The 14,409-nt window shown below is 39.1% G+C and overlaps 1 protein-coding gene across 2 annotated transcripts in view; it reads right to left on the bottom strand.

Annotated features, from left to right (window-relative positions):
- Positions 1–14,409, bottom strand: part of myo10l3 (myosin X, like 3) — a 59,737-nt gene that overhangs the window by 20,555 nt on the left and 24,773 nt on the right. The window contains exons 3-16 of one of the 2 annotated variants that reach the window (XM_024286667.2): positions 11,619–11,777; positions 10,952–11,139; positions 10,741–10,875; positions 10,350–10,474; positions 10,247–10,260; positions 10,079–10,163; positions 9,807–9,913; positions 9,492–9,621; positions 8,586–8,704; positions 4,852–4,998; positions 3,081–3,181; positions 2,816–2,882; positions 2,167–2,259; positions 64–132 (exon numbers count right to left, since the gene is read on the bottom strand). In XM_024286667.2, the coding sequence (XP_024142435.1) occupies positions 64–132; positions 2,167–2,259; positions 2,816–2,882; positions 3,081–3,181; positions 4,852–4,998; positions 8,586–8,704; positions 9,492–9,621; positions 9,807–9,913; positions 10,079–10,163; positions 10,247–10,260; positions 10,350–10,474; positions 10,741–10,875; positions 10,952–11,139; positions 11,619–11,777 (1,539 nt within the window). The remainder of the gene's footprint in view (positions 1–63; positions 133–2,166; positions 2,260–2,815; positions 2,883–3,080; positions 3,182–4,851; positions 4,999–8,585; positions 8,705–9,491; positions 9,622–9,806; positions 9,914–10,078; positions 10,164–10,246; positions 10,261–10,349; positions 10,475–10,740; positions 10,876–10,951; positions 11,140–11,618; positions 11,778–14,409) is intronic. The other variant, XM_036209611.1, reaches the window with a different exon arrangement.

Genomic DNA, 14,409 nt, shown 5'->3' with positions numbered 1-14,409 from the left:
TATCCGTGGCTATTTGTGAGTGTTTCCGTGTGTGTGTGAGTGAGCAGAGGTGTTGTGAATCACCTCGCCAGCGTAGTGTTTGATGCCAAACTGGTGGTCAGTCACTCTGGGTTTCACATAGTACTGGTTTGCCTGTGGAGAAAAAGGTAAGACAGCACTAAATTCATTTATTTTAATTCATTTAGGACGTTAGGTCATGCTCAAAGAATCAACTGATTTGTGCAGACAATACTTTAAGAAAACTCTAAAAGGGCTTCTATTACTTGTTGTTTACATGTGTTTACATTGTGTTTTACATGTTCCTTGTGGCATTTTTCGTCAATGTAGGGCATAGAAAATTATTGTATCTATAAGTATAGCGTTTTTCAAGTTATTGAGAATCAGGAGCAGACGAAAAAATGCTCAAATGCTCACAAGCTCCCTCCGTTCTGAGGCAACAAATACTTCCATGAGGGCTGTGTATCGATTATAATTTCCAGAATCAATTTGATTCGATTCACAAGAGTCTGGATCGATTCGACTCCAATTTTTGACGATTCTTTTGTTTCTTCAATTCAATTTAATTTTGAGTTTACACATTTAGACACATTTTTTTTTTTAGAAATAATCTACTTTATATTTTGAACGTATTTATATGAATCTGATAGAGTTCACATACTGTAAAATTTATTACTAAAATAATAAGATTGTGTATAGCATACAGTGTTACATGTTTTCCCAAAAGAGAAGTTCTAACAAAAATGTTCAGATCATTAACGTTGTGAACATTGTTCTGCCTCTCCTGGAGGGCGTTTCAGTTTGGCCACTAGGTGGCGATTGCACTAAAGGATTACACCTTATTCCAGAAAAAGAAGACAATATGAGCAAAAACAGTGCTTTGGAACACAAATGGTTAGATTAAAAATAATTTACTTAAAAGAGTTTGGAAAATTCATTTCTGTGAGTATATAAAGATGCTCAGTTAGTCAGCAATGTATGTATAGGTCAACTGAGCATTAGCATTAGCATTAGGAAATCCCTTTAAATGTTAGCATCAAGCTAGCAGGCTTTAGCTTAAATCGATTTATATTTTTATGACTTGATTATTGATATATTAAGCTTAAGTTGATTCAAATCGATAAATCGATTTTATTAACCCAGCCCTAAGATCCATGTACGTCTTTGTTTTCCTTTTCTGAGCTGTACGGCTGGATAGCTCTAGCATTGCTAGCCGTTTTTGTCACAGCAGTAATGCTGGGTTGAGGGTTGTGAGGATCTGTAAGCTAGCGGGAGAACATGTAAACAGATGGGAAGGGGGCGGGCTTACTCCACGCATACAGCCAGAGGAAAATGTTTTAATGACTGCTTGACGCTCTGCAGAAACTGTGTTCTAAGTCTATGCGATAATTATCATTAAAAGACTATTGGGAACACTTTTAAAATAGATCAAAAGATTTAACTCTATAGCTTTTAAAATCATTTTTTTGCTTTTGTTTCAATAAAATCATTTTTGCAACAAATCGTAGTCTGGAAAGCAAATAATCTTATTTTCTTATTTTTTTAAATATATTTTTTTATGAAATGTATGCCATATTTAAGGGGAAAAAAAGGAATCTGAAAACATTTAACCCCTTAACACCTGAGGCGTCATCAGTGAAGATTAAACACCAAATCTTTAACATATTGTAACTTTTCAACAGTTAACATGATCAATGTAATTCCAGCAGAGCCGCTTTTCTCCTTCAGAATCAACTGGAATTACGTAGATCGTGTTAAAAGTTACAAAAACACAGTAAACCAAAAAAACATAAACACTGGAGCTCCAGCGTTAAAGGGTTAATGCCTTCGTATCTATTATCTAGCTCTATGTTTCTCATTTTCCAACAAACTTAAAACCCAAGGAAGGTAAATAGCGTGAAATGAGGAGGTTCTTACAAAAGATCTCACTCAGGTTTTGCCACAATCTTTAAAAAAATATCTCCTTTCCTCTGTACACAATGGAGATCCGAGCGCCGATCACGTTTCAGCATCTAAAAGCGCTCAGTAGACCTTACAGCCTTTAACTCTTTCGGTGATAAAAATGCTTCCCTAGATGGTGTTGAAGGACCTTCACTAGACGGGTACAAGTCATTTTTACTGCCTGTCAACAGCAATGAAGGTGTGCAGTTGAGAGTGCACGCCACTAACCGCGTGACGGCTGTGCAGCTTCTCCAGGAGGGTGTAGTCGGTGCCTTTGGGAAAGCGACTTTCCTCGTTGATAAGAGCCAACATGCCCAGTTTCTAAAGGAGAGACAGACAGAGGGGCAGAGAGGGTGAAGCTCGCCACAGTCATGACGGAACTAGTTGTAATCCCACATCTGGCAGTTTATAATACGCTGAGGAAATAGCTCAGTAATTCATTCAGTTTTCTCTGGTATTCATAAAAGAAGGTTTAAGGAGCAAACAGTGTCTGGAAATGCTTTGACTACTCACTTATAACAGAGGCAATAGCAAAATAATGGAGCAAAATCATAGGTATGCGAGGGGATAACATGGTTCAAGTGTCTTGCTCTGGAAATCTTTCGCTCAAGGCCAACTTTTGTAAAGACTCCAGATCATTTATAACTCTCGAGGTTAAAATAAGTGGTCATCTGGCTTTATTTCAACCGTACCTCTAACCACCGACTGGTGTACATTACTGAGCAAACAACATGCAAAATGAGACTATATAATGACACGCTGGGAGACGGGAGTCCGAGTAAGCACAGTGTGGCGTCTGGGTCAGCCTGCTCTGGCTGGTGGTTAGCGGTCAATCCCTGTGATGACTTTGCTCTCTCACGGTCTGACTGTCTGTTACCTTCTCGATGAGATCCAGACACTCAGCATTATCCATCCAGTCTATAGCTTCCCACTGGATTCCCTCCCTGTGAGGACACACAAAGACACGCCATGTCTATATACAGACATAAACAACCAGCAAGAAACAATGGCTGCATTATTCAGAGTGACATGTGATGAAATTAGCCATGTGCAGGCTGCTGCTTGACTGCGCTAGAAAACAAGCCAGCCAGCTCCAAACATCTGGCAGCCTGCCACGCCCGGTCACGAGTTTGGGTTTTGACCTGTTGTACTCCAGCTGCTCCAGCGAGAAGATGTGCTTGTTGAAATACTCCTGGAGTTTCTCGTTGGCGTAGTTGATGTTGAACTGCTCGAACCGGTTCACCTGAAGGGCGCCAAAACAATTTAACAGTAAGACGCTCTCCAAGAACAATGGCATGCTTAGGATAACCGCTTTAGAGACACTTGGTGCTTTAAGCAGATCACTGGGAATATTTTTTAAGATAATTTTTCCTTTTTTTATGTCAACTACTATTTTTTACAAATTAGAAAACCTGTTTTGAACATTCTTCTCATCTTTAATGTGTAATTTAAAAATCATATTTAAAATAAGATGCAGAATGTCATCACATTAGTACGGAAGAGGATTAGGGCCACTGAAAAAAAAAAGCCCATGAAAAATTCTGACTTTAATCTCAGAATTCTGACTTTTTTCTCCGAATTCTGACTTTAATGTCAGAATTCTGACTTTTTAGTGATTCTGACTTTTTTCTCAGAATTCTGAGATTAAAGTCAGAATTTTTCATGGGCTTTTTTTTCAGTGGCCCTAATCCCCTTCCAAACATTAGCCCTACATCACAAATGTAACATATTTTTTTTTAAATCAAGATGGTTTTTAAATCCTTTCATAAAATCCACAAAAATGTTTGCAGCATCATGTAGCTTATGAGATGATGGTGTTAATTATGATTTTTTTTGGTAATATGGTAAGTTTTTGCTCATAATATTGTTAATTTAAAATACAAAAAATAAAGACATGAATGTTGAGAAAAATACTTCCTTAACTCACTAACTCAAATTTGATGCACATGTAACTCTTATGGGTGTGTATTGCTAAGATTCTGGCTATACGATACGTATTACGATACATGTCATGATACAATATATATCCCGATATATCCCAAGACACCATTAGAGAAAATACTTTTTAAAGAGTATAACTTAGAAAAAAAACGTCAGAGTTTCAGTACCCATCCCTAGTTAAATTTAAGTTGTAATTATCTCATTGAGCTTTTTAGCAATAACAGTGAAGTTAATAATGAGTAAACATCTAACACAAGATGGTTTTCGTGAGATCTTGTTTGCTTTGATCTGCTGCTAAAAGAGGTTTGGTGAGCTGTGCTGTCAACTTTAATGAAAAACAAAAGTAAGACGCTAAACAATTAAGTTTGCTTATAAGTATCGTCTTGACAGCATTTTAAATTGATACAAGTATCATCAAAAGAAGTATCGCGATATTTCATTAAATTGATATTTTCCCATACGAACTGTATTTAAAATAGTTGATTATCAACAAATTTTGCATTCTTTCAAAATAGCAAGTTGTTGTTTAAAGATAAAAATAACAATAGATTATATATTCTTGACATTCATTTTTGAAAGTTAGCTAAACTATTTTTGAGACTTCATGGAAGGAGCCATTTTGAAATGAGCAGGGACAGCCCTTCTACTGCCCCTAGTGGAATGACGATGAACTACAGGGAAGAAAACATTTACCAAGTTATATACAATGGGTTTTTGTAGGAAGTTTCAACCATGCTAATGAGATAATGGTCTCGTCTATCAAAATTAAAACAAATACTTATGTATAGTTAATGAATTACAGGGTATACAAATTTCTAATTAGTATGCTAGTGAACTTTATTTAGCTCTACTATTATTAATGTGTGTGGATTTTTACACATAATTGGTGTTATTGTGAATGTAATGAATTGCAACATTGGGTAGATTCTTCTTTTTAATTCTTTTTTTTTTTAATTCTTCCAAAAAATTCACCTCAAAGTTCTCAAACCCAAAGATGTCCAAGATGCCAATGGACTTGAAGTTGTCTTTCCCTTTGATCTTCTGGTTGATCCTCATTATGATCCAGGAAAAACACTGAGAGTAGAGCGCCATGGCAACGGAGTCGCGCGAGTCCACCGCCTGCAGAAGATGACACGCAGGGACAAAGGGTTACCATGGAGGCCGTGCGATGCATAATTAATGGGGACCTTGAAAGACTGTATCCCGAACAGGACACACATTAGCCTGGGGAGCAGGTGGTGAAGAAATGGGTTAAAAGCACAGATTTGTTTGAGTGTGGTGTATCCGTAAAATAAATAGTGGCTCGGAGACAGCGGGGTGTTGTGTCAGCGTCTGTCGGCTGTCTGTTGTCACAACAGACACACTTGTTTATCACTCAAATATCTTAAGAGTGACGCACTCGAGGACAGAATTATATCCAAAAGGAGAAAATAAGTAAATACGTAAAAATTAAAGTCAAAGTTAATTTTTTTTATTGTCCTGCATATTTTTATATTTTCACATTTCTAAGAACTGACTCCTTGTGAGCCACTTTGCCCCACAGGCAAACACAAAGGCAGACGGAAGCCGCGCTGACAATAACTGGAAAGGTATATTAGGATCTCTGTAACTGAGAAAAGCTCATTTCCAGGAGCTTAGAGGGTAAATATTAAAAGAAAAGTCGCTGCAGATTTTAAATAGACTAATAGACTACTGATTTGACCTTCTTTTACTCCTTTAAGAAAGTCTTACTGCTTTCTCAGGTCTAAACTTCTTTGTCTTTGTTTACTTCTGTTTCCTAATTACTTAAAGCAGTGAAGTAGCAAAGACGTCATGGATTTTTTTCTGCTTTGTGGGCATCAATTACTTTTATTTAAAGAGTGATGAAAAGCTGATTGGAGGAGTCCTTGGCTGCTGATGATACACTTGGCAGAACTGTTGAAAAACAGCTAATGGAAGTTCCTGTTTAGACCACTCAGACAACAAAAGTATTTTAATCAGCAACTTGTTGAAGTTAATAGATCTTTTATGTAATACTAAAAATGATGAGAAAAACAATTAAAACACCAAAAGCTAAAAATCTATTAAGGTTTTCATCTGAGTTGACGTGACCTCAATGTATTGTGTATATTGTGGTTAGTAATTCACATTTATTCATTAGAGAATATGAACACTGAATATTTCTGTGACTAATGCTTAACATAAACACACTGTAGTTCACATAAGTGGGATTTTTTTTCTTCCTGCGGGACAAAAGTAATTGATATTATCACAAAAGGAGATTATCTGTAAGATTAAACCCACACTGAACTGAACTTCTAAGGTGTTTTTAGTTGGAGCGTTAAACTTTGGAACAAAACTTGGAACCAAATCAAGTGGAGGAGGTCAGCCTTCAACTGATAAACATAAAAAAACAAACATATTTCAAAATATGTAAAACACAACAAAACATAAACAGAGATAGATTTATGAATTTAACTTTTTGTTCTCTACAAATGATAAAAATATATAAATTAACATGATTTAATGCAGACTCTACTGATTGTGGATTATATTATTGTTAATATGTAATGGTTGGACCCAAACCCTGCTGTGTGGCTCCTACTGTTACTTAAAAATCTCTACAGAAATAATGTTACTGTGGACAAAAAGGTGGATGTTAAAATCATTGACTGTATATGAGAACTGGACATAGTGAGTGTGATGTCACCCATAGAATATGGCTAAGTTCCAGCTCCAAAAATTTAAGTCAAATTAGTTGCCTTTTTTTTTTGTTTGCAATATGGAGGCCGCCATGTTGGAACCAAACAACGTCAGTAGGCAGTGATAGGTTTGAGTTAGTCTAACATTTCTGTGGCAACCACTCTCACCAATAAGGAGAGAGTTTATTTTAAGTCCACACCCCTTTTACTGAATGTGGGCTTGGGAGAGTCTGTCAATCAAACAGTCGACAAGAGACCACAACCAATGGTTATTCTGACAGTTATAATGACTGAATAATAGCTGTTTGTTTCTCAATAGAAGTCTAGGGGATTTTGGCTTTTTGGAACCAGTCAACGCATTCTCTCTCCCAACTCGTCATATGTGGACGTTTTGGACATCCTCAACTTGTCATTTTTCGATGTGATGGCTGCTCCCATTAAATCAAGGGTCCCTAACCTCCGGGCCACATACCGGTACCACTCCAAGGGCCACTTGTTACCGGGTCACAGATAGGGAACAAATGTATAAGATAATCAGGGGTCCTCAACCCTCGGGAAGCGTCCCGGTACCGATGTGGTACCGAGACACAAACCGGGATCAGACCGATACAGGTATCCTAACTCAGTACGGGTAGCCTAAACCTGTACCGGTATCGCTTTCGGTACAGGCATCCCAACCCTAACTCAGTACCGGTATCCTAACCTGGTTCCACATCCGGCACCACGTCCTGAGGGTTTGGGGTCCAAAATTTGAAAAAATGTTGTGGAGGAACCCAAACTTTACATCCATATATGACGAGTTGGGAGTGAGAATGTGTTGGACCAGGGTATACTTCCTGCTTGGAACGCAAGGGGGGAGGGGTCACTCAGTCCAGTTCTCAAATACAGTCAATGGTTAAAACTAAACTCTGCAGAAAAAGAGAAAGTTTGCAGTAGAAAAAACTAAAGCGGTTTCTTCAAAGTAACACAAAATATAAGTCGAATTGACTTTTTATGTGGAATTTCAGTCAGGCATCGACGAACACAAACAGCTGAAGTCCCTCCTCAGGTGTTGATTGAAAACGAACCATAAACGGGTCTGCTTTATGTTCTGGTGCTTCTTAGTAATCCATTATGATTCATGCTGCCAGCGGGTGTGAACTGAGCACTGGTGGCTCCAGGATCTTCGTCACAGGGGTGAGAAGAATGGTTGTTTGTCCAGGATGGGGGGGTGTCTGCTGCAGGCAATGGTGAGGGGGAGTGACCCCTGGCCGTTGTGAGAAGAAGTCCTTCTTGCAGACTCCGAGGCTGGAATAATGAAGTCCCTTAAGAGACAAGCTGCCTCAAAGGCCAGGCACAGTGAGCAGTGGCAGGGTGACAGTACACGGTCTTTGTACGGGGATGAAAAGCTTTCTTGTGGCTTTCGTGTCCCTGTGATAATAGTAAAGGTCCGTGCTGCATACTATCTGACTTTTATGAGCATGAGTGGGCTGAGGGGGGGAGCTGAGCTCAACCAAGAAGGACAATGTCCCGAGTCAAAAATGATCTGCAGCACACGGAGAAAAAGACATGCAGATGAAGACTTGCTGAATTATCAGAGGACATTTGAAGCCGAGAGGGGCACCAGTGGGTTATTATGTTGTTGTCTTGGTTCCTGGCTGTCGTGTTTCTAGAGAGGAGTCTTACTTCACCCGCAGTCATTGCATCTATTGTGCCTTTGACTTAGATCACTATCACGATGGCTTTATTGTGCCTGGAATCTGGCAGACAAAAAGCAGGAAATGGCCGGGAGTCACGCAAGGGATCCGGGGAGGCATGTGGTGGAGGGTGGCAGAGAAGCTGTGTGTGTGTGTTTTCACAAGGGCGTGTGTGCTCCCCCCAACAAAAGAAGACAGAAAAGAGAACCGATGGCAACTATGCAGATTTCCTATAAATCAAACCTGAGATTAACCTCTAAAAAAATGAAGGAAATCCCAAAGGACTGTTTTTGTTTTAGTCACGTGATTCTTGCAACATGTGCGAAAGCGTGGCTGGATGTGTCTTTACCTGCTCTACAGTGAGGGGGGAGCAGATCTCTTCTCCTCTGAGGATCATGGAGCGCTGGGTCAACACCTCAGACAGCTGGAACGAGTCCAGACCCAGCAGCTCGCTGACGTTACTGACCACTGAAACACACAAGTAGTACTTTTATTTAAAAAAAATACTATGGAGAGCCCAGATAGCATCTGCTGGTGTCCTAAAAGAGATGTGACCCTGTGATCCTCTACAGACCAGAGGAAACACTGCTCTGTCGGGCGGGCCGTGGTGCTCTGCAGGCACTGTACTTTACAAGTTCTTTGGAAAAGAGGTCAGACACAGCGAACAAAGGAGCTTTAAGCTCATGTTACAGCCTGTTCAGGACTCTGTCTGCTTGTGCAATGCCTATCAAACACAGGGCTATTACATGGAACACGGCTGAGAAGTCTGACATTTATACAGTTGACTGAAAAGTCAAAGATTTTTACATTTTTGGTTAAATCTGCATAAAATCATGAGTGAAAGAATGCTGTCTTATCCTAGATTTTTAATCATCATTAAACATCATTTATATTTAGAAAAAAAATCATTTTTTTTTTTACTTAATAAAATTAGTTATTCACCAACAGGTATGATCACCTTCACAAAACAACTTTTTTCAAATCAAGTTTGGCTCTGCAGAGATTTTCTCAACAACAAAACTAGCATTTTTAAGCTAAGACATGAAGCCAAACAGTGAAATCTAATCAGAGATCCACTTTTTTATCAACAAAAAAAGGCCAAATCATGCAACTTGTACTTCGAAATGTTCCAAGAATAATTTTAGGAATTATTAGACTGATAAAGCATGTGTGTGCCAAACGATCAAAAAATGCTTTTAAAGCTTTAATCGCTCCAACGCTAAATGGTGCGTTTCTGGCTCTGCTTGTATTCTACCTCCTTTTGAAGTGATCTGAGCTCCTCCAGCAGTCATGAATTCAATGTTGCCCATCTGGAGGACTGCGGACAACAACTTGAACACATCTCTGATCTCCTCCTCGGTGAATTCCATCACTTTCAGGGCTTCCTGTAAGCCAAAGGATCACGTCAGGACAAAAAAAATGTGTTTTCCACAGCACAAAATAACTCTTAATTACGGCTACACTTGAGAGGATTCACATGAAACTTGTGTTCCACAAAATACCAGATTGAATGTGATTATAAAAGGGCTTTTGGCGCCCCCTGGTGGTAAAACTGTGTAAATCTCCTTACCATGACACTGTTGAAGAGCTGTTTGTCATCAAGGCTAATGTCCTGCACGCATCCTGACTGGCTCAGGTAGTAGTACAACTCAGGATCTTCAGACAAGAGGTACATGTCTGCAGTGTGAATGACACAAGTCAATGTAAACATAGGAAAATTATTATTTAAACAAAAATGTGTGCTTTAAAAAGAAAAAAACTCTTTTAACATCCTAAAAAAAGTATGTTTTTTTTTACTTCAGTTGCAGATATTAACCACTTAAAGAACCTTAATGAACATACCTCTGTGGTCTCTGTCTGCCCCCGCTAAGAGAGCATAGAAGATGTGGTAGTTTCTCTCGCCAGGATTCTGTCGGACCACACGGTTCTTGAAAACAAACCAGAATTTTAACAAGTGAATGGAACATGCTCATAACTTCATTAAAGCCTTCATAAAAACACCAGGGTTACCTTTTCCAGCAAATCTGAACACATAAAGTCAAAGAAAAAAAGCAAAATGAAAGTGGATCTATGATCAGGAGGCTTTTGATAAGTGTGTTTTTGTGAAGGATACAGTCAATGATGCAGCCCCCCTGAATGTGTCCGCTCTGAGAGAAGTGGAGCTGTATGAACTTCCCAAAACGACTGGAGTTGTTGTTGTAAACAGTCTTGGCGTTCCCAAATGCTTCCATGATGGGGCTGCAGACAGAAGAAATTCCTCCTAATATAAGTTTACACCCTACCGCAATACTCACATGGTTTGACAAAATGATTTAATTGCAATCACATTCAAGTTGTGGAATTCAGTGCAAAATAATCAACTAAACAACTGAACCAAAGACAACTATAAATCAATTAAACTTTCAAGACAAATCTTTGAATTAAAATGTTTTCCAAAAACCTTAAGCAATAAGGTTTATTTCATATTGGATACAGTCGGGCCGAGGTCGGGGCTAAAACACCACCTGCTCTGAACGATGGCCTGCTCCACCCTGGTGGTCCTCTCCGACGGAGGCGTCCCGGCAGAGTTTTGACTCATCACCGAGAGGAACTTCAGCAGCAGCTTGGTGCTCTCCGTTTTTCCAGCACCACTTTCTCCACTGAAGAGGCAAAAACATCTTTTTTTATTATTATTACACTCAATTATTCTACATTTTTACAAATGTAGATGCTGACCTGATGAGAACACACTGGCTGTCGTGTCTCTTCCACAGGCAGCGGTAGCACTCGTTGGCCACGGCAAAGATGTGAGGCGGCAGCTCCCCCATCTGGTGTTTGCTGTACAGGTCAACGGCAGTGCTGTCGTACAGGCCCGCTATCTGCTTATAGGGATTTACTGCAGCCAGGATGGACCCAATGTTAGTCTAAAGGAAGAAAAAAATGAATGCTTTCAAAAACAGACATTATTATGACACAGAATGGGGTTCATTAAACATCTGCATCTTCAGAACCATCATTGAGTCTTCTATACCCCTGATCTGTGGTTAGTAATTCTATGCATTTGTTGCTTGTGGCCTAGTTTGCAGGAAGGCTGCTGGTATTTTAAGAGCCGCTGGTCCTGCTCGGGTAATACGCTTTGGGGAAAAGTTTCTCTTAAAGTGTGTTTGTGGGTCATGCTGGCACAATGATACCGTTCTGCAATTCCATGCAGACGGGCTGTGCTAACCCTCTGAGAAGAGATTAGGAGACAGGATTTCCAAAATCAAAGTTACCATGTGATTATTTCTATAAAGCCTGATGGTGTTTTGGAAAAAGCTGCACAGCAAGTGTCAAAGCAGGAGAAATGTTTAAGACAAGCTCAATTCAGAGCTGTTATGATAAGGGTTCCTCTTTTAGGACTCACGTAGATGTTGTTTTTCTGGTAGCGCATGAAGAGGTTGTACATGATGGCGGCTTCGTGCAGCTCCGCCAGCGTGGACATGTCCTCTACTCCGTGGATGCTGCTGGGGTGCATCAGGAAGACGGTCTCTCTGCTCAGGTCGTCCCTTTGCAGATGGACCACCTTCAAAAACACACACATAGACAATCAATTGTACCTCAGTAGCTGCTGACCATCGTCTACACTGCAATAATCCAGTCTGTCCTGGTTTAGATACAACAGAAACAGACGGTAGAGAACCTGTACCGGCCCAGTCTTTATGACTTTTATCACTCACTCTGCTAACTAATTATGCACTTCTTTCACCCTTCAATTCCTAAGTATTAAACCCACTTCATGAACCTTTCCAGGCACTGAGGTTGAGCAGGTAGATGAGCTTAAAGCATAAATCTTTCCATTGGCACCACTTTGGTTTTCCACCACGTGTGTGATGACAGACCTGCCCACAACATCGTGCATGTCAGTCCTGTCTGTGCACGCTGCTTTCATACCTGCAAGGCAGAGTCTGTCTGGATCCCGTCAGATGTTTTATTGCATCACTTCTAAACCACAGCTCCATTATGCCACACTTTTGCCACCCACACATATATTCAGGAAGATTCAGACTTTACGGCTATCGGAGCACTAATGCAACAGAGACAGACTTCAACGGTTTTGGCCACTTGATGGATAAAGGTGTTCCGATCGATGCTGATGGAGAAGCTGGTGGGATTGAGCAAATGCTTCCCATTTGTGGGCATGCATTGGAAGAGCTGAGTCTGCACAGCACAGTTTATGATGCTGACTGATGGTTTGTGAAGGAGATTCTTTATTCTTAATTCTTTATGCTTCTGTCGTTTGGTGCAAACTGGATGAGCTGGAAACAAAAATACTTTTGTGCTAATAGAGAATTAAAAGAAACACATTAAATCCATTTTTATTTTGGATTCATTTTAAAGTTTAATTACAAAATACTGTCCTTCCCACTCACATCCAGCTTTTGTCTGCACAAATAACATAATTAACATTAATGAATGGGAGCAAAAACATACAGTATTTCGTATCCATAGATTCTAAAACAAAAGCCTATTGTGAAAAGCAAGAAAGAAAAGAGAAAGATAATTTATCATGACATCAGCTGAACCGGTGACTTCATTCCGGTCTGTTTTATTCCGCGTGATTGTTTGTTCTTGTCTGATGGAGGGGGCGCAGCCGCCAACCGGCCATATGGGTGTCAGACAAAAGCGCAGGAGCAGCGTGGTCCTCAGTGGGCTGCTCCATGTTGTTGTGGTAATAGGGTTTGTAAAAGACCTGAGGGGAAGGCAGCATGTGCTGCCTATGATGTCATCCCAACAGCAGAAGGTGTCCAAATAACCAATAACATCCAAACTGGACCTCATCCATCACAGGCCCTGAGTGCTGGCAAATGAAGTCTATATTTTAGACATTTGAAGAGACGGTGATTTAAAATACGAGGGATCAAACCCTTGACTTAATTAGATACTGCTCTTCAAAGGTCTAAGATAATAAACAATGAACTATCAAACTAAATATTTCTGTGAAAAAAATCCCATTATAGGTTAGCATCAAGCTAGCAGACTTTAGCGTGTCAGATCAATCTCTAATCGATCGATTATTGATCTATTAAGCTTAGGTTGATTCAGATCGTTTAATCGATTTTATATATATACGTTCATACAACCATACAAAATAGATATTTACACACTTTTGTATTCTGAGAGTTAATACACACACATACATTTCAACAATTATACATCAGTAATGCACTTTTTTGGTTACTCATACATTATTTTCCAGCTTGAAAAGGGGGTGGGATGAAAAAAACTATTTTATTCCCACCCCTTAAACATCTACATTTCAACTATGATGTAGCTCCTATCTTATTGTTCATATTGAAGATCACCGAAACACAAAATAATAATTACTCTATTTTGTATCTTTCAAACACAATTTCCAAAAGAATTGATTAAAATGACTGATGTTTGCACATTTTTTATGCTTTTATTCAAGTCATAGAAGCAAAACAAACGTTGCTGTTGTCTTATAATTGTCTAAAGTTATAACATAACTACTACTTTTTTTACTAAGTCTTCCTGTTCTGGTTTCCTGCACCAAATTTAATGGAGGATGCTGAGCTGGAGTTTCAGGATCGAAGAACTTTCCTCTGTTGCACCACATTAACGCCTCATTTTTTCATGTTTTTTACCCTGTTGAATAAATGAAACGACACAATAGTCCTATATTTATAAATATTATAATTTAGATTTAATAAAAACAGGGGATGTCAAACCAGCTTAAATGCAATGACATAAATGCACTAATTTATTAACATGATGTGTATTTTCTTTTAACTTCTCTGATTCCAAATATATTCTGTGTAAGTCAGCTGGTTGACAACAATCGGACATGACATTAATGTTAATGATTGGAGCCAAGTAAAGTGGGTCGAAGACTGTTTCGTGCCATTAACGAGGGATCTCTGATTGATCTGTGAGATCGTCTGCTGTACGATCAATCTGGTGGTAATGGGAATATACGATAAAAAAAATGAACAACACAGAAAAAACACATCTGAGCAATAACTGAACATAATTGCCCCCCTGAACTATGATGTATTTTTATTTAATTTATTTTTGTGTGACAGACCATAAACTGATTAAAAATGTCTAAAAAAAGGGTTAATTTTTTGACAAAGTAAAATATTATAAGCATTTTTTACTATAATTCAGTTTTGATTAAAAAAAAAAATTGGACA

The sequence above is a fragment of the Oryzias melastigma genome, linkage group LG21, assembly GCF_002922805.2.
Source record: "Oryzias melastigma strain HK-1 linkage group LG21, ASM292280v2, whole genome shotgun sequence".
NCBI classification, from domain to species: Eukaryota; Metazoa; Chordata; class Actinopteri; order Beloniformes; family Adrianichthyidae; genus Oryzias; species Oryzias melastigma.
This window is presented reverse-complemented; position numbering and strand designations above follow the sequence as displayed.